Source organism: Canis lupus, chromosome 17 (assembly GCF_003254725.2).
Source record: "Canis lupus dingo isolate Sandy chromosome 17, ASM325472v2, whole genome shotgun sequence".
NCBI lineage: Eukaryota > Metazoa > Chordata > Mammalia > Carnivora > Canidae > Canis > Canis lupus.
Window position 1 is genome coordinate 51,885,658 of NC_064259.1, and position 25,035 is coordinate 51,910,692.

The 25,035-nt window shown below is 50.5% G+C and overlaps 1 protein-coding gene and 1 long non-coding RNA gene across 9 annotated transcripts; both read left to right on the forward strand.

The window, feature by feature from the left end:
• The first annotated feature begins 1,020 nt into the window (after positions 1-1,020).
• Positions 1,021-4,407, forward strand: OLFML3 (olfactomedin like 3). The gene is made up of 3 exons (XM_025453486.3): positions 1,021-1,782; positions 2,519-2,804; positions 3,115-4,407. The coding sequence occupies exons 1-3, from the start codon at positions 1,666-1,668 to the stop codon at positions 3,933-3,935; spliced, it is 1,224 nt and encodes a 407-aa protein (XP_025309271.1). The 5' UTR covers positions 1,021-1,665; the 3' UTR covers positions 3,936-4,407.
• A 681-nt stretch (positions 4,408-5,088) lies between these two features.
• Positions 5,089-23,577, forward strand: LOC112664175 (uncharacterized). 8 transcript variants are annotated; one of them, XR_007403018.1, is made up of 6 exons: positions 5,089-5,524; positions 6,217-6,434; positions 10,727-16,941; positions 19,353-19,444; positions 20,858-20,912; positions 21,012-23,577. It is a non-coding gene; the product is annotated as an uncharacterized LOC112664175 (long non-coding RNA). The 8 variants fall into 8 exon arrangements; XR_007403020.1 differs by having other exon boundaries at positions 5,089-5,404; XR_007403019.1 differs by lacking the exon at positions 5,089-5,524 and having other exon boundaries at positions 5,676-6,434; positions 10,727-14,709; positions 16,724-16,941; positions 21,012-21,752.
• The last annotated feature ends 1,458 nt before the right edge of the window (positions 23,578-25,035 follow it).

Genomic DNA, 25,035 nt, shown 5'->3' on the forward strand with positions numbered 1-25,035 from the left:
TCAGTGGCGGGTTTCATACAAATCTCCACAGTGGAAATGAGTCGGGGTCGATAGAACACACTCTCCAAGAATGGAGTGTCCGGGCCCTAACTGAAGATCCTCTGGTCCTGGCTCTTTGAAAGAGGCAGAACTTGTGACCCAGGATAATTAAACTTTGTTTCCTAGCATGTTCCGCCGACCATCTGAAGTACTGTAATGAAAATGAGAATCACCACAGAAGATATTTTTCCCTTCTTTCAAGCTACATCGTTAGAAGCATAGTCCTTTTGGAGAAGGAGCCCTTCTCAAAAGATTTCTCTTGGTTTTAAAGTGAACAAAATTTCTCCTGATAAAGAATTAGAGATTTGTGTAGATGGATCACTGCAGGTCAATGAATAAAAGGTATACTCGTTTGACTTCTTTTGACACGTGTTTCCGGCCACATCTACCGTACCATGGCCATTAATTCATTGTGGGGTTCTGCGGTTGTGGTTGGGACATAGGAATGAGACACATTTAGAAACACTATTTTGGACCATAACCAAGAGGAATGATCAGTAGGCTCTTCTCTCCCATTAGTAGGGAAGTCAGAACACGTTTATTTTGATTCAGACTGCAACACATACATTTTTCAGATTTGTTTTCCTAAATAAATGAACATGAAATGAGTGTGAACTCATGAACATTCCCCAGTTTTGGTAAGACAATATACTTAGAAGCATTCGGGTAAAAGAAAGCCAAGTAGAAAGGCTCTGCCATCAATCTCACTTCCAGGTAACCAAAACCTAATTTAACTTATCAATGATTTGGGGGTTTTTTTGTTGTTGTTTGTTTTTATTTTTATTTTTTTGTTGTTTTTTGTTGTTTGTTTTTAAATCTCAGTTACATACTCTTCCTTAGGCTAAGCCAGAGAGAGATTGGAATAGCTCCTCAAGTACTTGGGTAGTCTGTGGGGAAATCTGTGTTTTCATGATAAAAAAAACTCCTGTAAATTCAATCTGCTTGGCTTGCTTTGTGGAAAATTTTCCTCAGGAGGTGAGATCTAAGTCTTGGTTTCCCCAGAAGTCCTGAGATGACATCGCAAGGTGGCGCCAATGAGCTATAGAAGAAGGTAATGCAGACAGGACCGCGGTGATCTTTTCCCACCTCTTCCCCTCAAACCTCGTCTTCCCTGCTTCCAGCTTACACTGAACAAGGCAGAAAACAATTCATGCTACTATTGCTGGGAAAGGAAAAAGACTAATGATGGGTGTTTCTTAAGCAGCCAGTGCTGGAAGGAAGCATGCATTCTCCTAAAACAGGAACAGAGTTTGCTGAGTGTACTCTGGGGCCGTGCCTCCTGCTGCTAGCTTCTTTTTCTGGGTGACTGCCCAGAAGGCCTCTGTCCTGGGGTTTCACCTTCTTCCCCTCTCCTGGGGAGCCTACAGCCTAGGCGGGAGGTGCTTATGGCTTCTGGCCGCTCTGCCATAGGGCCATCTGTGTTTAATCAATCCAGGCGGATGGGAGGGGGCGGGGGACCTAAAGAGCCTGTGAGAGCATTCCAGAGGAGTGAGAGAGACCCGAGATCCAGGACGAGAGGAGGGACCGCCCCCACCCCGCCTCCAAAGCTAAGTGGCGGGCTTAAGCGGGAAAGGCTCCGGACCGCGCTTCTGCTCCTAATCCTACTCGGCCCTGTTCTCCGCTGCCATGGGGCCCTACACGCCTCTGCTCACCATGTTCCTTTTGTCATGGTGGCTGCGACCCCTTCAAGGACAGCAGCACCACCTCGTGGAGTACATGGAACGCCGACTAGCTGCCTTAGAGGTGAGTGGCTCCCTTTTCGTCCTGGGCCAGGCTGGCTGGAAGGGCTCTACAACTCTTGTTGCTTCACCTAGCGTGTCAGGGATCTGGGGTGGGGATGACAAGGTGGGGCTCTGTGAGGCGCTACAGAACACTCTCACCTTTTACTAAGGGTATCCTCACGATCGCAATCGCAGCTCTTTCCCCACAGCCGCAGAGTGACTCCAGAACAAACAGGCCTTTCTATTTTACCCTGAGATCGCATGGAATAAGGGGACAGGGGACAGGAGAGCTAGACAGAGTGGTAGGGAAGCCTCTCAGGATGAGCTGGTGATTCTGTGAGAGTTGGAAGTTCCCAGAGAGCTTGCAGCTTGCTTTTTATAACGGTTTGAAGTCTGGGGACTTCCCAAGTGGAAATATGTGCACTCCCGAGTGGAGCACTGTATAATGGAGCAGAGACCCTTGACCAACCTCATGCACTTAGGCCGCCCTGGCAGCTTAGAGGATGGCCTCTGAGGTGAGGCTCACGGAGAACGTGGGCTGGAGGACACGAACTGGGGATAGAAGCCTAGGTGATCCGTGCCGGGTTTTTTGCACATTTGGCATCTCTGACATCTGGTTTCCTTTCAGTGGGAGATTGAAGGGGAGTGGATGCCTGGCTGAGTGTGTACTTTCCCCCACTCTCTGCTCCCTGGTCGGGCCTCTCCCTGCCTGAGAGTTGTGACCCTTCAGCCCCCTCCTGCCCCCCCCATCCCTGCAGGAACGGCTGGCCCAGTGCCAGGACCAAAGTAGCCGGCACGCTGCCGAGCTGAGGGACTTCAAGAACAAGATGCTGCCGCTGCTGGAGGTGGCCGAGAAGGAGCGCGAGGCCCTCAGGACTGAGGCTGACACTATCTCGGGGAGAGTAGACCGTCTGGAGCGGGAGGTTGACTATCTGGAGACCCAAAACCCAGCTCTACCCTGTGTGGAGGTTGACGAGAAGGTGACCGGAGGCCCCGGGATCAAAGGCAAGGGCAGAAGAAATGAGAAGTACGATATGCTGACAGGTAAGCCATCCAGCAACAGAGCCCTCACACTCTCAGAACCTGTGCTCTTCCTTGGTTCCTTCCCAGTCATTCTCCTCATCCCAGGCCACTTTGGTGCAGCCTCCTGGAATCTCTTTTAGGGGAATCTCTATAATGACAGGTCCATTGCAAGAGTTTCTGGGGTGCCCTTTCCCCTAGTCTCCCGTAGAGAGGAGGTGTCCACTGGCAGATGCCCTCTGTCCTCCAGATGGCCCCCTGGTGGGTTCCCCACAGTGGGCATCTAATTCTTGCCGGTATTGCCCTGTCCTGTGTTTTCCTCCCTCCCCGCCAGACTGTGGCTACACGATCTCTCAGGTGAGATCGATGAAGATCCTGAAGCGGTTTGGTGGCCCAGCTGGTCTATGGACCAAGGATCCAATGGGGCCAACAGAGAAGATCTACGTATTAGATGGGACACAGAACGACACAGCCTTTGTCTTCCCAAGGTTGCGGGACTTCACCCTGGCCATGGCTGCCCGGAAAGCTTCCCGGGTCCGGGTGCCCTTCCCCTGGGTGGGCACAGGACAGCTGGTGTACGGGGGCTTTCTTTATTATGCCCGGAGGCCTCCCGGAGGACCCGGAGGGGGAGGGGGGCTGGAGAACACGTTGCAACTCATCAAGTTCCACCTGGCCAACCGAACGGTGGTGGACAGCTCCGTGTTCCCCGCGGAGGGGCTGATCCCCCCATACGGGCTGACGGCCGACACCTACATTGACCTGGCCGCGGACGAGGAGGGCCTGTGGGCCGTCTATGCCACTCGGGAAGACGACAGGCACTTGTGTCTGGCTAAGTTAGACCCCCAGACTCTGGACACGGAGCAGCAGTGGGACACACCGTGTCCCCGAGAGAACGCCGAGGCTGCCTTTGTCATCTGCGGGACCCTGTACGTCGTCTATAACACCCGCCCTGCCAGCCGGGCCCGCATCCAATGCTCCTTTGATGCCAGCGGCACCCTGACCCCAGAGAGGGCAGCGCTCCCCTACTTCCCCCGCCGGTACGGGGCCCATGCCAGCCTCCGCTACAACCCCCGAGAGCGCCAGCTCTACGCCTGGGATGACGGCTACCAGATTGTCTATAAGCTGGAGATGCGAAGGAAAGAGGAAGAAGTCTGAGGACCCAGCTCTGGGTTTCGGATCTCTGTCACCTCCGCACATTTCTACCCCCATCACGTTTCCTGCTCCTCGTTGTCCAGATGTGGCAGGCCGCCGCTCCCGCCGCATCTGCAGCCAGTGAAAGCCACTTTCTCAAGTCCCCTCGTTTCCTGTGGGACTTTAGATCTTGAGAGCTCCTTTCCCAGCGGAAAGAGGGAAAACCTTAAGTGTTCACTCCCCTCCTGCCCCAGGGCAGGGCCTTTCAGGCCAGTCGGAGGTCTCGCAGATCCACAGCTCTGGCCCTTACAGGTGGGCAACCCCAGCAAAGGGGCAGCAGAATATTCCCTGCCTCAGTGTTAGTAGGGGGCGGGGAGAGCGAGTTCCGGAGGAGGGAACCCTCACCTCTGGCTGCCCCTGAAGTGCCCGGAGAACCTGGGCTTCCTGCGCATCATTTTGTATTGCCGCCTTTTGCATTAAAAGGAAAATCCACTGCTCCCTGCCTGTGTGTGTCTGGGGTGTCCGCAGAGACGATTTCAACCCGCGACCCTCCGTTTTCCTCCGCCGCCCCTTAGGCCACGTTAGGGACGCGGCCCGGCTCTCCCGCTGGTGGGGCGGGGACTTTCTCGGGTTACAGGTTTCACCGCGAGGCGCCCGGGGAGGCCGGGCGGAGGGCTGCCCCCCACACCCACCCCGGGTTTGCAGCGCCCCCCCGCCCCAGGGCCACCCTTGGCACCAGGACCCCAGCCGCCAGACTGCGGCCCAGGGGCGCGGCTCCCAATTCCAGTCCTCGGAGGTTTACGAACCGGCAAAATGGTACTAGTGGCCCTGGAAAGTAGTGTGAAGCCGCGAGCCCTGAACGGGTCTGGGGAGAGCTTGCAGCCTCAGTCGGCCCGCCCCGCCCCCACGCCCCTCTCCAGCCTGGGGCAATCCCCGGGGGCGGGTTGGGGGTGGTTGGGGGGCGCGGTTACACAACCGAGCTCCTGCGAACCGCTCCGATTTTCCTGCTGCCACGGCGTCTGCGGTTTGGGCAGGGAGGAGGGGCAAGGAGCGCGCCCCAGATGTTAGCTTCCCAGTTTCCCAACACGTCCCTCTGGTCAACCCCGCGCACCCCCCCGCCCCCCCTCCCCGGCCTGGGAGGCCTGGAGACTTAACCCTTTTCTGCCCTGGCCTCTGGCTTGGAATCCCAGAAGGCCGTCCGGGGGACGCACAGAGGGAAGCGGAGAAGCCCGGCTTTTGGACTCCTGCGTCTGGGACCGTGCTGAGCTCTGGGCCAGGCCCGGTCCCAGCCTCCGCCCCCGCTCCGCGGTCGGGAACAAGGCCGTGGCACGGGGCCGTGGACCTCAGGCAGGCCCAGCTCTCAGGGCGGGGAGGAGAAGGAACACATCTTTTCCCTAAAGGACATCCCGCCTCCCTAGGATGGGGCGGACCAGCCAGGCGCTGTGATCCTCCTGTCGCCTTCTCTTCTCTCCCCAGGCAAGAGCTGCCCTGACGTAGGTTGGCGAGGCAGGGAAAAGCAAGCCGGCGAAGCACCTCACAAAGGCGCTATTGTAGGCAGCCGGGGCGGGGGGCTCGCTCCCATTCAGCGCTCTCCTAATGTGGGGCTGGCAACGGTAATCACGGCCTGTCACCCACGGAGGGGGCTGCCCACGGAACATCTGGCTCCAGCGGGCGGTGCACCGGAGGGCTGTGGAGGAGGGAGGGAGCTCTCGCTGGAGGCCTGGAGAGAGGGCTCCTGGCCTGGGGGGGGGGGGGGGGGCAGGGCACCCTGGCCCAGTGTGCCCCCGGGGAGGATGGCCTCCTTGCGAGTGTGACACTCTCACAGCGGCATTGTGAGCTGCCACAGGCCGGGGCCGCGTCGGTGGAGGTATCCTGATGTGGTGTGCAACATCAGGAACGGTTTCGGGATGACCCTGACAAGGGAACAGCTCTGAGACCGTGGATATGGCATCCGTGTGAGGAGCGCAGGGTAGAAACCGGGTCCTCTGCCTCCATGTGGGTGTCCGTCTTTGTAGCATCTTTCTTTGCCTGAATTCTCAATGAGAAGGACAAAAACAGCCTTTTTTTTTTTTTTTTTTTTTTTTTTTGCTTCCATTTTCTTTGGAAAAGTTCACTCAGACTTTTCTGAAAGGGCAGAAATCTCTGGGGCCTTGTCATTTATTACTCTTTGCTTTTTCTTCTTCTTCTTTGGCTCCCATTCAATAGCTTGGGCTATTTTGGAAGCGTTTTGGAAGGTGAGTGGAACTGTGTGGGCAGATCCAGTGAACTGTCCAAATTCATTAAACTAAATTATCTGCTGCTCAAGGAGAGAGCCTCAGCAGCTGAAGCCTATCATCAGAAACCAGCCTCACCGCCCCTTCTCCGACCCTCCATGGCCCATTACTTGGGAGAGACAGGCGGTGACTTCTGCTTTGGATTGAACAAAAGGCAGTGGGAAGCACAGGCCCCAGTGAGGGGGAAGGGGGCTAAAAGCCCAAAGAGAAGCTCCACGTCTGCCCCCAACACCTGGCCCTTCCTACAAAGGTAAGCCATGCAGGCTGCTGGGCACCACTGTCTGCCAGCTTCCTGGTCCAGATGTTGCCTTCCATCACAAGGCCCGATGAAGAGGGCTCTCCTTCCCCCTGCTTTGGCCTGCAGAGCCTCCTGACCTAACTCCTTGGCTTTCCACTTCATTGCTTTGTTCTCAGCATCTTCTCCACCCTCATGCTGGTCTTTGTGTCTCCCCACCAGAGGAACCAAAGTGTTGGCCTTACCATTTTCATCAAAGAGCCTGAGCCAATGTTGTCTGAGCCCTAGATGGTGGGAGGGAAGGGCAGGGGTGTAAGGATGAAGTTGTTGATTCAGCTGTCAGAGCTTCCTCTGGGCCCGGCTCAGGCTAAGCAGGAAGCAGAGCCCTTCCCACCCCCCACCCCCCACTCCTCCTCCTTCTCCTCCGCCTCCTCCTGGAGGCTCCGTTCTCTCCTCCTGCAGGAACCCCTTCCTTCCCTGAGGCTCCTAGGGTCCTCCCCAGTTCTCTGTTTAGATTAAAACGTGCTCACCTGGAGAGCTGTTGAGACTCTGGGTTTTTCTCCCAGTGTCCAGGGAGGTCCTCTTTAGGACCTGCTGTCCAGCCTGTCTGCTGCCTCAGCTGGCAGTGCAGGCTCCAGTGCAGGAGCTTTGCTGCCAGACGGCAGGGGTCTCTCCCACCCCCAGCCCCTATCAGCAGTTGCAGCCTCTCCTGGTTCCACACCCCCAGCAGCCTGGTCACCCCCTCCTTTGCTACCCCCGCCACCACCAGGGCTGATAAGCTCTCCTGTGTCTGCTCTTTAACTTCTGCTCTCACAATGCAGAGCTTAAAAGATTAAATCTTTATTTATGGATTTAATAACACCACAGAAGAATGATAAATGTAGAAGTCAATGTATTACTTTAAAGGGCAGACCTTTCAGCACTGTCTCTCCAGAACCTGGGTTCTGATGGTCCCTAGAGTTGGACACCTCTCCTGAGCCTCTGGCATGACCCCCGCCCCTCCCCGGGGGCCTGGCCCACAGCCCAAACTCCACCTTCTCTGAGAAAGGACCCCACATCCCCTGGCCTTGGCTGGCGGCCTGGCCTTGTGGTGCAAGAGAAACAAATCACATTCCCTCTCCTGGGGGTTTAGAATCACAGATTGGAGATGTTGGAGCTGAGAAAAGTGTTTGGAAGCATCTTTTGCCCTGCTACCTGTCCAGAGGCAGCAGGAGCTGGCCTGCAGAGGGGAAAAGATGAGGCTCGTGGACAGAGGCCGAGGCCCAGCAAGAGGGCCTAGGGCCACTGAGTGTGTATCCTCCCTCACCCCCTCCCTGTGCTCACCATGCACTTCTAGTCTGGGTTCTGCAAAATGCCTGATTCCTTAAAACAAGTACTCTCTTTTTTGTTTGCTTTTCTTTTTTTTTTCTCTAGTATGGGTTTCAATTTCTTATGACCTAAAGACAGCTCCTCATCTTCAGCTTACCTCCCCACCAAAAATATTGACCCTGTCCCCTGGACAGCTGGGCAGGGGACCTTGACCCTCTAGGATGTTCCTCCCTGCCATGACCCACACCAGGATAATGAGAGGACCTGTGTAGGCCTGTCATACCACTTCCTGTGTAGCCTTCGGGACGGTCGGGGGCGGCGGGGTGGTGGTGGGGAGGTCCCCTCTCCTGCTCTGTGCATTCTCAGTGTCCTGCTGCTTTCTCCAGCAGAGCCTGTGTTCTCTGTGGCAACCCTTCATATTAGAAAGAGCACAAACTCTAGAGCCTGGCAAGCTGGGAATCAGAGCACCTGGGATCAGAGTTTGGTCTGCCATTTCCCACTGTGATACCTTAAGCGAGTCACTCACTACCTTATCTATAAATAATAGTACCTGCCCAACAGGATTGTTGCCATGAAGATGAGAGCTGACCCATGGAAATTCGTGAGCAGTGTGGACAATCAATATGGGGCTCTGAAACCCCACCTCCTCTGGGAGGCTCTTCTGTCCATGTCTACACCCACCCAACAGAGTCAGGTGCCTTTACCCTGGGCCCCAGTTTATCCTGGGCACATCCCAGTTGCGGCCCACATCACTGTGTACTGTATCTTGTTCATCTTTGGGTCCCCAGGGCTTAACACAGAGCCTGGGTCACAGGTGGGACCTGTAAACCCTTGTCTTCTGATTCCCCCGTTAGGCAGTGAACCCTTGGAACTCTGGGCGTATCTATAACTCAGGACCTAACTCAGGAGGGGCACATCACCAGCAAGCGGTAAACATTCTCGAGGCATTTTTCAATGTGATTGGACAAGGACAAGCTGCAGATAAGCACAGAAAGCAGTCTCCTTCAACTGTGGAACATACTGGCCTTCCCACAGTGACAATCTCCAGCTCCAAGATCTAAAGGGAAAGTGGCAAACCAGCACATCTCTCCCCTGTGACCACAGGGGATGAAGGCAGAGGGAAGACCTTTCTTGTTCAGCATCCAGTTCCTGGCGAGGGTTCTGGAGCAGGTCAAGCTGCTCCCACCCTAGCCCTGCCCCCCTGCTGCTGGTGGCTTACTTCACCCCATTTCTTCACTCAGAGAATGTGGGCAGTAAGTGTACCCACTTCACAGATTACTGTGAGACCTGAATGGCATGATTCCTGCAAAGCAGTAAGCCCTGTGCCTGGCACACAGCAGGTGCTCGGGAAATGTCATTCATATTGTTAGTCATGTTATCATGACTGCAGAAGTCTTTTCAGAGGGTAATGTGCTCTCACATTTTCTCTCCTTCCATCTCTACAACAGTTCCATGCAATAAGCAGGTCTCAGGAGCCTGAGGGGTACAGAGATTGACACAGGCCTTATTGTCTAAGGCCACATAGCTAATAAGTACTGGGGCAGAACCTAGGTCTCGACTGAAGAGTGGAAAGGCTGTGTGACCTCAGGTTGAGTTCAAGCCCTTGCTCTGGCACTCCCTGGCCACATAAGCCCGAGTGCCTCAGTTCTCTGCGCTTCAGACAATATTACCTACCCCAGAGCTTGAGAGGCATGGATGTAGCCAGTGTACACAGAACAGCTAGCACAGCATCCAGAATAATAAAGGTGCTCAGTAAATGCTCATTCCCAGGGCCGATTCTTGCTGTCTTATCATGGGGAGTATGCTGGTGGCCGTCTCTGGTGTTATAAGCCATTTGTCTCAATCCGGTGGCTCTTTGGCTGCCTTCTCTTGTCATCGGTACATTGTCTATAGGAAGACACGCCACCTGTTGCCCACCATAGATCTTTGCATTATCAGTAACTGAGGGGTTGACAGATAGCCTGCACCTGCCATCAGAGAAGAAAATAGGATGTGTGAAGGCACCTCTTTTTCTCTGTGCCTGAACCACCTCTACCAGCAGTGATGCATGTGTTTGCGTTTTTGGCTTTTGGTCATCTTTCCTTTTTTTTTTTTTTTTTTAACATAGTACTCCCAAGCTGCCTTTTTCCTTCTACCGTATTTTCTCTCAAAGATGTTTTAGCTGTTCATCCCAGCTGTCACTGGTAGACATCACTATTGACTTTTTGGACTCACCCTTGCTGTTGATCTTGACAGATCTTTCAACGTCGTTTTGGTTGCACTTGGTCTTGCAGATATTTATTACTGTCCAATTGCAGGTGATTTTTGTTTTGTAGCTGTTGAATGCTGTATTCCAGACTGGTAAATCCATGCAGTTGTCAGGCACATGGGCTGTTCTCCATCTATTCTGCTTGCCCTTTTGAAGGAAGTAAGACAGTGCAGAGACAGCACAGGATAGGGGGAGAGGAAGACCCTTCTAGTCGGTGTCATTGGTCCATGTGGCCAAGTATCGACTCTGCTCTGCATTGACTAGGCAACCTTGAGCCGGACACTGAGCCCTCTGAGCCTGTTTATTCATTTGCAGAACATGATTATGACACCCAGATTACCATCTTATAGGGTTGTTAAGGTTCAAGCCCTAATGCACAAAGCTTTTAGTACCCCCAGGAGAGAATCTTAGGAATCTCTGAGTTTAGCGCCCTCATTTTACAGCTAAAGAAGCTGAGGTCGAGAGAGCCTTTTCAAGGTGAGGACCTTATCCATCTTTCTATCCCTGGATCCAGAGTCAGGTGCATACTGGGTATCCAATAAATATTCTGTAAATGAGTTGAGTGGCCAGCTCACAGTGACATACCTATGATTGAATCCCTCTTAATGACTCAGAGTTATCGTCAACATCAATTCCTACACTGTGCTGCTATGCCACGATGCCTTCAAAACCATTAGGCTGAATAGAATGTGGCTACTATGCTTTTCCACTTAATGTTTCCTCTCTTATCTCTCTCCCTCCTGCCTGCCAGCTCTCCCTGTGCCACTGGGTCTACTCGGAGGAATCTGTGTCACTTTCTAATTGGCTGACCCCTCTAGGCTAGGACAGAGCAAGAGTGCAGGGCCTTAAAAGAAAGTTGACACATGCACAGGTCACCATTATGAGAGTCACAGAGTGTGATGGAATCTTCCACAGACCAGAAGCAGGGCCTCTTTGAAGCTGGAAGTGGCCTGAAGTCGTCTGGTCTCACCTCCTCACGTCATACAAGCATTTTCTAACTCGCTGTGCCCTTTCTACACATGGCATGATTATTCAGTGAAGCGGGAGCATGACAGTGGCTGTAGTAGCTAAGGAATGCACCAGTTTCTGCCCCCTGGAATCATCGCTGCCCAACGACCTGGATTCTTTTTTTTTTTTTTCAACCTGAATTCTTAAATACTTTTTCCTCCCAGCCCAGGGGAGGGAGACACACAGAGATGTGGATTTCTCCTCTCATTTCTGATTATGACCTGGTAAATTCCCTTCTCTTCTCTTCTCTGTGCTTGCCAGCCCTCCTTAGTCCAGACTGAGGACAAATAACTTTTACTGTCATAAGCTAGTCAATGTATAAACTAGGAATAGTGGCATAATAATAATAATTCAGTAGGTAAAGGGAGACACAGGGGAAATGTTAGATATATCACATTTTAAGTTGAGATAGGAGTAATCTCATTTCTATCAGACTTCAGTATTCAGTGGAAAGCCTGTAAACTGAAGATAGGTTATCAGCCATAAATTGGGCTTTATGTTCTGTGGGTTTTTAAGGAGGGCAAGTCAAGCAGCTCAACACTGGTGCTGGTTCACATCTGGAAAGCACCAGCTGGCTCCTCCTCGCCGTGGGCAGTGCCATGGAAGAGCACAGAGCAGACACTGAGGCCTGCGTTGTGGGCAATGGAATACCTCCCTCCCAGGAGTAGTGTGATGACTAAAGGAGAGCATGTATGTGAAAGGGCTTTGTCCATCACCACGCACACAAGTGCCAGCTGCTCACAGTATCTGCTTCAAAATTAGCATAGACGTCTCATGTCTGCGCTGGGTTTCGGGGAGCCAAGGAACAGGACCAGCTGGCAAGAAGGAGCGAAGGGAAGCTGGACAGATGAGAAGTCGTAATTAAGGGAGTCGATCACTGGGAGCAAAAGGAGGTTGTAGATATCCCAGACTCAAAAAGGGGCTCTGAAATCTCTCTCACCTGGACCCTGTGTGGGATCGATCCACTGTAAGTGGTCATCAGCGGGCTGCATGGATTCGCAAACACGGGAGAACAGAGTGAGGCCCAAAGCCAAGGTCGTGGAGCAGGAAGGAAATTGGGGCTGGACACATGTCCAAGGCAGGAAGGCCACTGAGAGATGCTGAAGTCTGAACAGAGCCCCAGTGAGAGGCAGTGTCCGTGGGAACACTTCAATGTCAAAGCCAGCCGGGACTGACAATTGATTAATTAACAATGTAATGAATATTGATGAAGTATTTACTATGTGCTACATGCTTATTCACAATATTGAATAAGACAGACACAGGCCTGTCCTGAGCCAAAGGCAGATGCTCAACCACTGAGCCCCCAGGCACCCAAGGAATGTCCTCGTGCTCCAGCTTGAGGGGTGTTTGCAGAAAATAGAAAGATGAAAAGGCAGGAAGGCACAGAGAGAGAAAGGAAAGTCTTTACTGTCCAGGAGCTGTCCTTCCTCCCAAGGCTGTTCTCCATGAGCTTGAGCTTGAGAGGCAAGTGCTTCCCACACAGGTTTTTTCACAGGTGTAAGCTCTCCAGAAGCACCTGCTTCTCTCCTGAATGTAGAAGTGTGCCAAAGGTCAGTAGCCAGAGGGCCGGAGCCCAGCAGTAATCTTTTGTTTTGCACACAGTTTTTTCTGTGCATCTCCTGGTAACAGGGACTTCGTTGCCAGCCTCGTGTGCCCTGGAGCACATGAGATTCACTGTGTGCAGCCTCAAATTCACATTGCCTTGGACGGCAGTGTCCGCGGGGCACTTACCTCTGGGCTGGGCCACCACACAGAAATAACAAACAGCAGCACTGTTTACTGAGCCCTGTGCACCTGCCAGGCATGGCATCAACGTGGTGGTCTCACTTCACCCTCAAAATAACCAATCCTACTAACAAATATTTATGAGCCAAGCTTCATGCTGGTGGTCAAGAAGGACACGGTGATGAATTTGGTGCCTCAGGAGCTGACAATTCAGGTGGGATGGGGGAACTGGGAAGTGTTGCCGATAGGATGACAAACAGGCACACATTTCCCTCTGTTCCCTAAGACTTCCTGAATGGCTGAAGAGTAGTACCTTAAGAGAGGGTCCTTCCTAAGATCTCCAAGGAGGATGAGGTCATAGTCCAATGAGGGAGATTTGAAGAGATTTTGTAAAAGGGTGATATCTTGAGGGAGGCCCCAGAGGGAGATCCCGACCTCGATAGAATGTGTTCTGGGATGAAGAGCTAGCACGAGCAAAGGTGGGGAGGTGCTTCTGCACAGGCACGGCCAGAAAATAGCCACTGGGTTAGCTCTTTGAGAATAAAATTGCCTCTAACTGCACCATAGGTTTAGAGCAAAAAGACTTAAAGGATTTGGGTTGATATCAGGTTTATGTAAGTAGATACTATGAAGTGTGGCTGCTCCAAAAGATGATCCTTCCGAGACTGAGTAAGTAGAAGCCCAGCATAGTGTGAAGGAGGGAAACAATCCTGTGTCGCTGGGCTATGGTTAGGCTGGAGAAGCAATGTTCTTTTCCGTCCTGGGGAGGAGGACAGTTAGAGCTGCTGTTACTTATTAGGGACTGCTGTGGGCAGGGCTCCTGGGACATGTTTGTGTGCATTCTTTTGATTTTGATTATTTTTTATTTTGATTATTTTTTAAAGATTTATTTACTTATTTCAGAGAGAGAGAGAGAGAGCAGGAGGGGCAGAGGGAAAGGGAGAGAGAGAATCCTAAGCAGACTCCACGCTAAACGTGGAGCCCAAAGCAGGGTTCAGTCTCACTACCCTGAGATCAGAGCCTGAGTCAAAATCAAGAATTAGATGCTTAGCCGACTGCACCACACAGGCATCCGAGCAAGCATTCATTTTAATCCTGAAAACTAGATATTATTATCTCCACTTTACAAGTAAGAAAACTGAGCCTCCAGCAGGTCATCACGGGCTAAGTTCCCTGGGCAATGGAATAGCTGACACCCACTGAGAAGACCTATGGGAACTAAGGACCCTGCCTTTAAACGTCTGAAAGATCACCAAAAGGAAAAGGGATAATACTTGTTTAATCTGGCCCCAAAGTGTAGAAACAAGCTCTCAGTACAAGTTAGTTGCACAGAAAGAGGGAGTTCCACTTAACAAAAGGAAGAGTAGTCAGCCCTGTGCCAGAATGTTTTGTGTTGTCTTTGGTGATACTGAGCTCTGGATGAATGTTGGGTGGTGCTTTAGAGAGGATGCAGGTATTCGAAAGTTGGAACTAGATGCCCCTTACAGTATTTTCCAACATTCAAACTTTGTTCCATTTTCCAGCAAGTTAAAAAAAAGGAGGAACAGTCAAGAGAGAAGAGGTTCAAAGAACTGGGGTTGGCTGGCCACAGGGCAAACCTCACATGGTACATTTTAACAAATGAAAACTGGGGCCCAGCCCTCCCCCACCCCTGATTTGGCCTCTGGTGAAGTCTCCTGGAGAAGGTAGGTAGAAGAAGAAAAAAATTAGTGAGTGCATTTCTGCCTAAGCAACCCCGCATCCATTTTTCACAAGCTCTGGCTCAGGCAGGTGTCTGGCTGTGGTTTGAGTCTGATTTGTTTGCATTTCTGCAGCAGGTGGCCACTGTGATAGGCTGCAAAGGAAGAGGTTTGCTTTGCACATGATTTAATGCAAGGGTTAGTTAATGAGTTTGCTCCCCCTCAGACGAAGGGAATGAACACACTTCCTGCATCCTTGCCCTCACCTGGTCATGAGCGAAGATGCTGCCTTGCGAGTTCATGTGATCACAACCCACAGGTGATTTACTGTAACTCCTGATACTAAAACCCTCTGAGTGAGACATGTGGAATGAATGATGCTCTGTAGTGGATTTGTTAATGAATGTCCTCTCTGCTCCCCAAAAATAAGGGACTGGCAAAAAAAAAAAAAAAAGGGGTCTTAGACCAGGGAAAGACCATAATACTCTGCAAATCAGAGTCCTTGATGATTCTGAAGAGAAAATAGGCAGAAATTGCTTTTCCAAAAAACAACAACAAAAAACTGTTCTCGGAGGGACTGTCATTAATTTCAGGGTAGAAAATGGGTTGACATCTTTCCAGTATCCTTAAAATAGAAGAAATAAGCAGTCACCTTAAGGGGAGAAAAGAAAAAAAGGGAGGTTATGATCCAGGGTTTAAATAATCTTGGCTGGCTTCTGATTTGCATACATACGATAAAGTATGCCACTGTTCCAGAGGTTGATTGCTGGGAAAGTGGACTCATGAAGAATGAAAATCTATTGGGCAACAGGTGAGGGAGTAGTGGGACGTCCAGCCAACTCCTCCAGACATGGTGCAGGTCTGCAAGCTCTGACCTACTGCATCAGGTGTCCTGCTCCAGGCCCATGACCAGGGCTGGCTTCCTGAATGTATGACCTCTGCAGAGGCACAGGGCTCTCCTTTTAGGAGGGCCCCACACTCTTGGTGTAATGCTCTGCTGTTGCTGTCTGTCGAAAATCTTAATTGTTTTTTAAAGATCTTATTTATTTGAGAGATGTGCAAGAGAGCATTAGGTTGGGAGAATGGGTGGGGGTAGAGGGAGAGGGAAAAGCAGAGTCCCTGCTGAGCAGGGAGCCTGACATGGGACCTTGATCCCTCAGGATCACGACCTGAGCCAAAGACAGACACTTAGTAGACTGAGCCACCCAGGTGCCCCACGAAAATCTTAATTTTTGAAGAAGCTCCTTGCTTTCATTTTGCACTTGGCCCTGCCAATTATTTAGCTGGCCCTGCCAATGATTCTTTCATTGATCAATGACCTGCCCTATGTTCATCTGCCCTTTCCACCTCTGGCTTTTCTCAGGAGGCAAAGCAATAAGAAGTTTGTAAGTGTGAGTATTGGATAAAGTATGTGGCTGTCTTTTAGAAAGGTGGACAATTTATTGTTTTTGTATGCTAAGAAATTATGTGTGTTAATTGTAGAAAATCTAAAAGGTGCAAAGAAGGGGAAAAAATCATCCATATATCCACCACACACATTTCCATATCTTTTGCGGGGGGAATACTTTTTTTGGTTTTGTTCTCTCTTTAGGTCATTGGAGAAATAATGTTTTGGAAGATGCTTTTAAAAAATTCTCCACATAGCATGAACTTTTCCCCATACTTTTTTTTTTCTAAGATTTTATGGTGTTCTAATGTCCAGAAATACCATGTGTTCAAATCTCTTCTGTTGGGTCATTTGTATTTATTACAAACAAGACTTCAAAGAGAACACTTAATAGATTTAAGACAAAATGAAACAGACTGTTTTCCTGGGGTAGATTCTTAGAAGTCAGACTTAGTAAGGCCTTTGGCACACATCACCAGACTCTCTCTGGGAAACGGTTGCAGTGTATGGGCTGGGGAGGAGGAAAGGAGGCCCGGTGAGGGGTAGAAGAAATAATAGAACAAGGGAGGGAGCCCTGTGTGGGTTCTTAGGCTCCGTGGGTCAACAGTCGAGTTTTTTTTCTCTCATTTTTTTTCTTTCTTTTCCTTTCCTCCCCCCACCCAATTTTTATTTAAATTCCAGTTACTTAACATGCAGCTGAGTTTCTTTTTAGGTTCTGATTGCAGCCCATTGCAATGACTTAGAGCAGAGCTAGTTGGGCCACTAGACTAGAGCTCCTCGTCCAGTTTCTGCTTCCACAGGCACTGCCCCAGGGGTCTGACAACCCCAGGGAGGGGAGCTCCGCCCGAGCTGCTTCCTCCCCGCCCCTTGCTGTAAGACAAGGGCACTGTGTGCACCAACATTTTAGGGTGGGAGGCTTGGCTGAATGTCTGTACTCTTTCCAAAGTCTCTCGGGAGGTGGAGAATAGCATTCCAAGCTTGATCGCCTCTACAAAGGGTCTTCAGTGAAAAAACAGAGCTTCAGTGAGGCTGTTGCCCGTGCCCTCTGCAGCGTCATCCGGAACGCAGAGGATCTCCGTGTGTGTTCACAGACCGCGTCTGCCCGTGGCTGTCCTGAGCATGATCTAAGTAGACTTCTGTTTAGGTGTTTGGGAGGACGACAGGGTGAGCGGTTGGTGTGTTTACTACTGGGGCCGAGGCCTGAGTGGGGGTGGGGGCGGGGGCGGCTGCCACGTGCTGCTGGTGGGGAGGGAGCCCTGGAGATCTCTTTGAAATGCAAGTTGGGAAATCTCCAGATGTTTCCACTTCTGAGTCTGGCCAGTGTGGCTCTCAGAATCCTCCTAGGGGAGAGGGGAGGTGAAGAGGGTGCTCTGGGCAGCATGGGGTTGAAATGGCATTTAGAGAGCAGCTGTGCAGTGAACCCCAAGGATCCTCAGAATCTGTGGGGTCCCTGGTGGAATGGAGGGGGCACAGGGGTCCTTCTTTCCCTTTAATAGCCGTGGTTCTTCTCTGCTGGGGAGACCCTCTCTTGCCTCTGCGATTTTTCCATCTGCTGGAGACGTAAAATTCCTCACTTACATCGTTTTCTCTGCACTTCTTTCTGCCTCAGCCCACAGTCCATTTCCCCTCAGTCTTGTGCAAGGCCCTGCTGGCTCCACACTGTGGTGGGAGGTTGCTCACACCCACAGGCTGGACCCGCACTAGGCTGGAGTCACCAGGGGCAAACCAGCAAACCGCTGGCCTTCTGGCGCCCCCCTCCCCCCGTGGGAAGAACAAAAGGCCCTGTCTCTGCAGACCACCACAAAGAATGTCCCCAGACAGGAAACCACACTGTTGGCCATGAAAGTGGCCTCTGCCTTCCTCAGCCTTTGGCTGGGCCCCACATCCACTTAGTAAACAAACGCTCCTCAGACCAGGGACTGTGGACACTCTTAGCTTCTGCACAGTCTCCAAGAATTGCTTCAGTTTGACTCCTCAACATGATAAACTTTACACAAGTTTTTATTCCACTTATAAAAATAAAATTTATTCTGAGTCACTGTTTTAGCATGTGTGTTTTCGGTGATCCTACGAGAAATTCTCCCCTTTCAAGGGGACTGGACCTCTAACAGTGTGAGAAAGCACTGTGACTTTAATGATGACCGCTGCCTCTGTTAAGCCCTTAATCAATGACAACCCTCCAACCAACTGGCTCATTCAACTCCTCCAACAGTGCTCTGAAATAGGCATCACCATCACCACCACCCCCATTTCCCAAAAAAGGGGAAAAAAGCTTAACAGACAGGCCAGGAGGCCAAAAGTTCCATCGCGAAGCCCACGCACTCTTAATTTGCTTAAAATCTCCCCACAAGCGATATTGTTCTAGGTGGTGTGGGGATGAGGCTGAAGTGTGGTTACAAAAGCTGATTCCCATGACCCCGGCCAGTTCGTAACCCATGAAGGGTTATAACACACGTACACACATAATTAATAAAGGCCGCACAGTGCTTTTTGCTCCTCGCAAAATCAAATCCAAGGAGGTGCTTAAGAGCAGGGGAAAGATGAGATCTAGCTTAATGGGTTGGGTTTGAAGGGCACAGGAAAGAGATCATTTGTTGTTAAGCTAAAATTGAAATGAGCTGTTGCTGTGTGCGAGTAATTGGGCCAAATGCTGAAGATACAGAGATGAAAGGGACATGTCCGACCTCCAGAGCCTCTCCAGGGTAGCGGGATGGAGGGGTGGACCGTGAAAAGACAGTGGGGAAAAGCGCTAGAGTGAAGATGAGCACAAGATGGTACTTCCAGGGGACCATGGGCGCTCTCTTCCCCCTGCCAGGTGTTCGGGGAAGTGCTGGAGCAGCCAGAGGAGTGGAAAGCAAAGAGAATAAATCTGGAGAGAGCAGCTGGATCAGAGGGTCAGAGGCAGCAGCCCACACAGGGGATGAAGTAGAATCTGTTTGTGTTATTGCAGGCAGGGGGTGCTCCTTGGTTAATGACTGTAGAAAGATGGGAGGGTCTAAGCTCAAATCACTCAATTTTTAAAGCCTCACCAAGGAAACTGGCATTTTCTGTCCACAATGGAGACCTAGTGAAGGTGTTAATGGGAATGATGTGTTGTGGAAAGCTGACAGGTAGGGCAGGCAGGGTGGAGGCTGGAGTCAGGGAGGCCACGTAGGAGGCTTTGGGGGAGTCTCAGTTAAAGCTGCTCACTGTACTCAGAGTACTAAGACCAAACCCATTACAATGACCCACAAACCAGGCCCTGACAGGTTGATCCCTTATTTCTGTGACCTCATCTCCCACATGGGCTTTCCTGGTCCAGCCACATTGACCTGCTAGCTGCTTCTTAAACATGCCTGGCGCACGGACCTCAGGGCCTTTGCACCTCTCTTTCTTTTCTCTGGAGTGGTTTTCCTCCAGATGTTCACATGGTTCACTCCCTTACCTCTTTCAAGCCTTTGCTTAAAATTTTATTTTCCAGGAAACCTTGTGAGTCATTTTATTTGAAATAGTCCTTCTACCCTCCACTCCTCTGATTTATCTTTTCCATCCACCATACTGTATCTTTTGCTTATCTATTTTCTGTCTCCTTCCAGTAGAATGGAAGTTCTTTGAGGGCAAGGAAATTCCTTGAGAGCAACATTGCTCACCGCTGTCCCTGAAGTATCTCCTCAGTGCCCGGCACATGGTAAGTATCAGTAGATATTGGCTAAATGAGTGAATTATGGAACTTATGGATGAAAGAAAAAACTCATGAAGCTAAGGGCAATAGCAGTGGGGTTGAGAAAAGGGAGAGATGGAGAGAAATCTAGGAGTTTCTCAGAGGACCTGGAATTGCTGGGTATGGGGTAAGGGGACAGAGAAGGATCAAGTACGATTCTCAGGACATGTCTGGCTCCAGCACTGGGTCAGTGGTGGGCTAGGACAGTGGTTTTAAACTATGTCTGGTGGACTCCTGGGGGATTCCTGGAGCCACTTCCGAGGCCAGAGAAGGGAGGAAGGGAAGAGCTCCAACCAGAGAAAATCAGTGTTTCTCTATTTGTTATTGGTTTCCTTGTTTTTGGTTTGTGTGAGATAATAGAAAAATCCAGATATTGGGCTTTGACCCCAGTTCCTGATACAGGGCTCCTGAACCCTTATAAATTCCTAAATGATAAGAACACTAGATGCATCTTTTGTCTTAAGGAGGTAATTCTGGGTAACCTCTTGGGTAGCTCCAGGATGGGGGGGGTTGGTCCCCAGAAAGACTAAGTCATGATTAGAAGGTTGGCATTTTCAGCCTCAACCCCCATTTTTTAGAGAGAGGAGAGGCGCTAGAAATGGAGTTAATAATTGATCATGTCTATGTAAGGAAGTCTTCATAAAATACCAGTAGCGTGGGCTTCTGTCAGAAAGCTTCCAGGTTGGTGAACACATTGATGTACCAAGAGGGTAATGCACCCCAACTCCATGAGGACGGAAGGCTGATGGCACTCCTGTGCCATCCTCCCAGACCTTGCCTATGCAACTCTTCCATGTGAATGCCCATCTGTATCCTTATCATATCCTTTTATATGACACCTGTAAACAGTAACTGCTTTCCTGAATTAAATTAAACCCAGGGAGGGGTTTAATTAAACTGGAGGAGGTGGTCATAGAAGCCTCTGATTTGTAGCTGATTTGTCAGAAGCACTGGTGACAACCTGGCATCTGGAGTGGGGTCAGGCACTCTTGTGGGACTGAGCCCTAACCTACAGGATGGGATGCTATCCCCAGGTAGATAACATCAGAACTGAGTTGAATTGGAGGCCATCCCACTGGTGTCACAAAGAATTGCTTGGTTGGGGAATGCTCCCCCCCACACCATCTGTTGTCAGAAGTGCTCAGAGTGTCCTAATCCTGTGAGAATAAAGAGATATCTAAGAGGGAAGGCTGGGAGGTTTCTTCCCAGTTAGTTTGGTTTAACTTTTACAACACTGAGATTGGAAATTATAATAGGTTACAGTTATTGAGTTATTATATTCTGGATATTAGGCCAGATAAACGTTACAAACTGGATTATCACATGTCTTCTTCATGACAACTCACTGAGGGTGACACTAGTCTTATCCTCTTTCCACAGACAGGAAACTGAGGCAGAAGAGAGATGAACTGATTTGCCTAAGGTCACACAGCTGGTAAGTGAAGGGCAATGTGGATCCCCGACTACAAAGAGAAAAAAAGGCAGCGCGTAGACCGATGGAGGACAAGGTGGTTTTGTTTTTATTTTTATTCAGGAGAGACACACAGAGAGGCAGAGAGAGAAGCAGGGTCCCTGCAGGGATCCCGATGTGGGACTCCATCTCAGGACTCCGGGGTCACGCCCTGAGCCCAAGGCAGACGCCCAACCGCTGAGCCCCCCAGGTGCGCCAATGAGGACGAAGCCTTGCCTTATTACCTGCTAAAGCTGTCACACCGGGAGCAAACCGCGGTCCTTCGCCAAGGCGCCCGCCGCAGGAGGCCTGAGCACCCAGAGCCAGACGCGCGGCCCGGGGCGGCGGGGAGGGCGGGGCCGGCCAGGGCTCCAGCAGCCCCTCCGCCAATCAGGGCTGGGGGGCGGGGCCAGGCGGGAGGGCGGCTCGGTGGTCCCTCTGCAGGTGAGGACCGCAGCTCCGCCCGGGGGTGCGCCAGGTGCGTCCCAGATGGCAGCGAGGCGCCCGGTGAGGGCGTCGACCACAGGCGCGCAGAGAGCCCGGCCTGCACCCCTGCACCCCGTGAGAACACGCCGCTGGGAGGGCCACACGACCCGCTTTTGAAGCTCTGACACAGAGGGCCTGGCCAGGGTCAAGAAGGCAGGCTCATCGAGAAGAAACCAGTCTGTTGGAGACTGCGAGGAGCCCACACCCCATCTGAAGGGCAGCGGCTGTCCTGATCTAGCCAGTTCTTGCCCCCAGGGAATGTGGGCTCAGGGTTGCCTCATTTCCCAATAATAATTAAAAAAAAAAAAAAGCATCAACAACTAGAAATCAGTATTTTTGTGTAAAATCCTCTGACCTTTAAATGTTGCCAAAAGCCCCCAAACACTGTGCCGTCCAAACCAATAACCTCAGAGGGCCACATCTGGCCTGCAGGCCCTGATTTGTGTCCTCTGACAAGGATTCTTAACTTCTCTGGGTCTTGAGAATCCGATGAAAACTGTAGTCTTTTCCTCAGGGGGAAAAATATGCCTGAACAAACACCAAATACCGTGGATATCCTTTATAGGCATCTCTGTGTTCCCAGGATCATTGTGTTCTAAGGGCTCACATTGCAGAAGCAAAAATGACAAGAGCTTCTTGTGAAGGGACCTGAGGCCTGGGAAGGTACACGCTGAATGAGTGGTACCTGAATGAGCTGAGTCTTATATCTGAGTAGGATGGCAGAGTTCGGTGGGGCTCCGTGCACCTTGTTCATCACACTCTGCACTCCCTTTTCCTCTGCAGTCTTGGTCAGGTCCCTGTGTCAGGAGGTGTGGGTCAGGAAGGTTGGCTAGGGGAGCACAAAAGGGCCTGGAAAGTAGGACACTGGTCTGGAGGAGGGATGGAGGCTACTGAGGCAGTCCTGAGCAGGTATGGAGGGAGTAAGGAGGTTTGATGGACAGGGAGCTTTTGAGCTGCTCTTTGGAAGTTTGATAGAACTTTAAAATACAGAATGAATAGTCTTCTGCCCCTGGACAAGGAGGAGGGGGTATGGATCTAAAGTTGGAATGTCCTAAATGCCAAGGCCATCTGCATGTAGGACAGGCATTCCATGCAAGATGCTCTCCTTCCAGCCATGTGTGTGTCCCAGCCAGCCTCCTGAGCTTTCACACGTGGGTGACAACCCATCTCCAGCTCAGCCTATTAAATAAAGAACGTGGATCTGCCCTCAATTGGTAACAGGGCAGAGCTGAACTATGTGTACTTGTCAGCTGGCATAACAGTGAGCTCCCTGCAGCTCAACATTTAGCAGATGCTCAGTGGCAAAAATTAGCATTAATGGAGGCAAAAGACATGCATTCCCACCATCCCTCTAGAATCCCTAAATCTTATCCGTGGGTAAATCAGACCTTCAGAGATCTTCAGAGAGCTGAATGCCTGGACATGTGACCTTGGTCTCTGGTTGGCTAGCTTTTTGAAACGGCTTCTCTGCTGTTACAGAGAAGCTGCTGTTACAGAGAAGCTGTTCTCTGCTGTTACACCACTGGCGTAACAATGATGTCCTTAGAAGCATGTTAAGGGTGAGGTTCACTTTATTAGCTAGTTCCTATTTTGTGAACACTCATGTGGCAGCCTCCAGTGATCCTTGCCTTTTGGTGACTCATGTTTTGTGTGGTCACAGTGAATAGGGCTGACCTGGGTAGCCAAGAGGATATACCTGGAAGGGTAGAGTGTGACTTCCAAACCTAGGTCATAAAAGATACTGTGGCTTCCACCATGTTCCTTCCTATACTGCCTGCTGTGGGAAACATTGGCTACCATGTTGTAAGGACATGCAGGAAGCCCTGTGGAGGGGTCCCCGTGGTGAGGAAGGGAAGGAAGCCTCCTGCCTACAGCCAGCAACAATGGACCAGCTGCATGAGGGAGCCTTCTTGGAAGCAGACCCTCAGACCCTCTAGGCCTGACTTACATAAGCTCCTTTTTTGGGTACTCACTTTCATATCTCTAAATAACAAGCTTATCCCACTTCTTCCTGATTTTTCTGTTTTAGGCATTATTTATTGATAATTATTCCCACCTTTTCATTTTTATAGCGAGAACTACAAATTACCTCAAAACGTAGCAGATTAAAACAAAAAACATCTCTCACAGTCACTTTCTTCTCCTCTTAATATATTATATGGCATCAGTTTGATCAACATTTATATTGATGTTTGATGACTACATTAGTAAGAGCACATAAATCCTATTCATAGCAGAGTTATGAGTCTTACTTTCTTGTGCTTAAAAAAAAATACTGGGTATAATTATTGCCCTGTCGTTATGCTTAGTTTCTGTGAATTTATCATTATTGCATGCTGAACCTGCCCCTAGTTGTCTAAACTCTTCAATACTTTCAAACATATCAGGTATTCCATCATTTCCTCCCATGGAGATGGCTGTTTGGAGACAGCTCCCGGAATGTTCTGGTACTCTCCGGGCTTGCTGCATAGCTAATACCCTGGGATTTTCTTTCATTCTCATGCTGGAAGTCCATTTTTTTCTTTTATTCTGAATTCTTCTGTATTTTAATACATTTGTTTTTATTTAGAAGCACAGCGAATTGCATACTTCATGTTTCCTCTTTACATATATTTGCCAAGAAGCTCAGAACGCAGTCTATGGCCATTTAAAATCAAGTGTACAAAAACCGATGGAATGTATTTTTGGCATTCTTCATCTCACTCTTGGATTTATCCTACTTCTTCTAACTTTGTTTTTTGTGCTTATTTGTGATCTCCTTTAAAAAATATCTTGTTATCATCAATATATCTTTGTTAACCACCTCAAATCCCTTTACCCACGAGAGACAAAAGCTGGAGTGTATTGGATACAAGACAAAACTCTTGATGGGGAGCCAGGAATCACGGGGGCAGAAATGAAAGAACAACAGAGCCAAAGGAGCAGGGGTAAAACAAAAAAATTGAGAGTTGGTTCCAGAGTTGGGAGGCAGGGTAAGTGGGGATGGGTTTGAACCATAAAGAAGCCAGGCTGGTGTCCCCATAACTTAGCAAGGATCTCAACTCGCCCATGGTCAGCAGACGCCTCGCGATGAAGACTGGGGCATGCAGGCATTTATGTCGGTGACGGGCTGGAGTCCTTTGTCCTGGTTCCCACTTCGCCTGGCCCCAGGCCCCTGGCCCTCCCTCCTGCTTCTCAGCCACCTCTGAGTTCTTGCCCTTATTGGAAGGAAATGAGGAAAGGATGAGACGGAACAAACTCTGCAGTAATCTCAGTAACAGATGCCAGCCTTGGTTTACCGGTAGGGAGAACTGGCAAAGCCGCTGCATCTGGGTGGGGGGAGGCCGTCTCCAATCCATGTGAACCCTTTCAGCTGTGCCCTGCCTCCCATCCCTACTCCAGGGTCCATAACTTTTCCCTCCTAGATCTGCAGTCTCTTCCTCTCGCCCGCATCCTTCCCTCCTGTAGACACTCCAGCTGTTCTCATCCTTGAGAAGTGCCTTCCTGGATTTCCTCTAGCCACAGTTCTGTCCCCTTCCTGACCTTCCCAGCCAGAAGGGAAGCCTTTTCCATGACTGGCACACCTACATTGTGTCTGTGTCCCCATGTGCTGCAGAGTGGACCTCCTTCCTGTTGTCAGTCA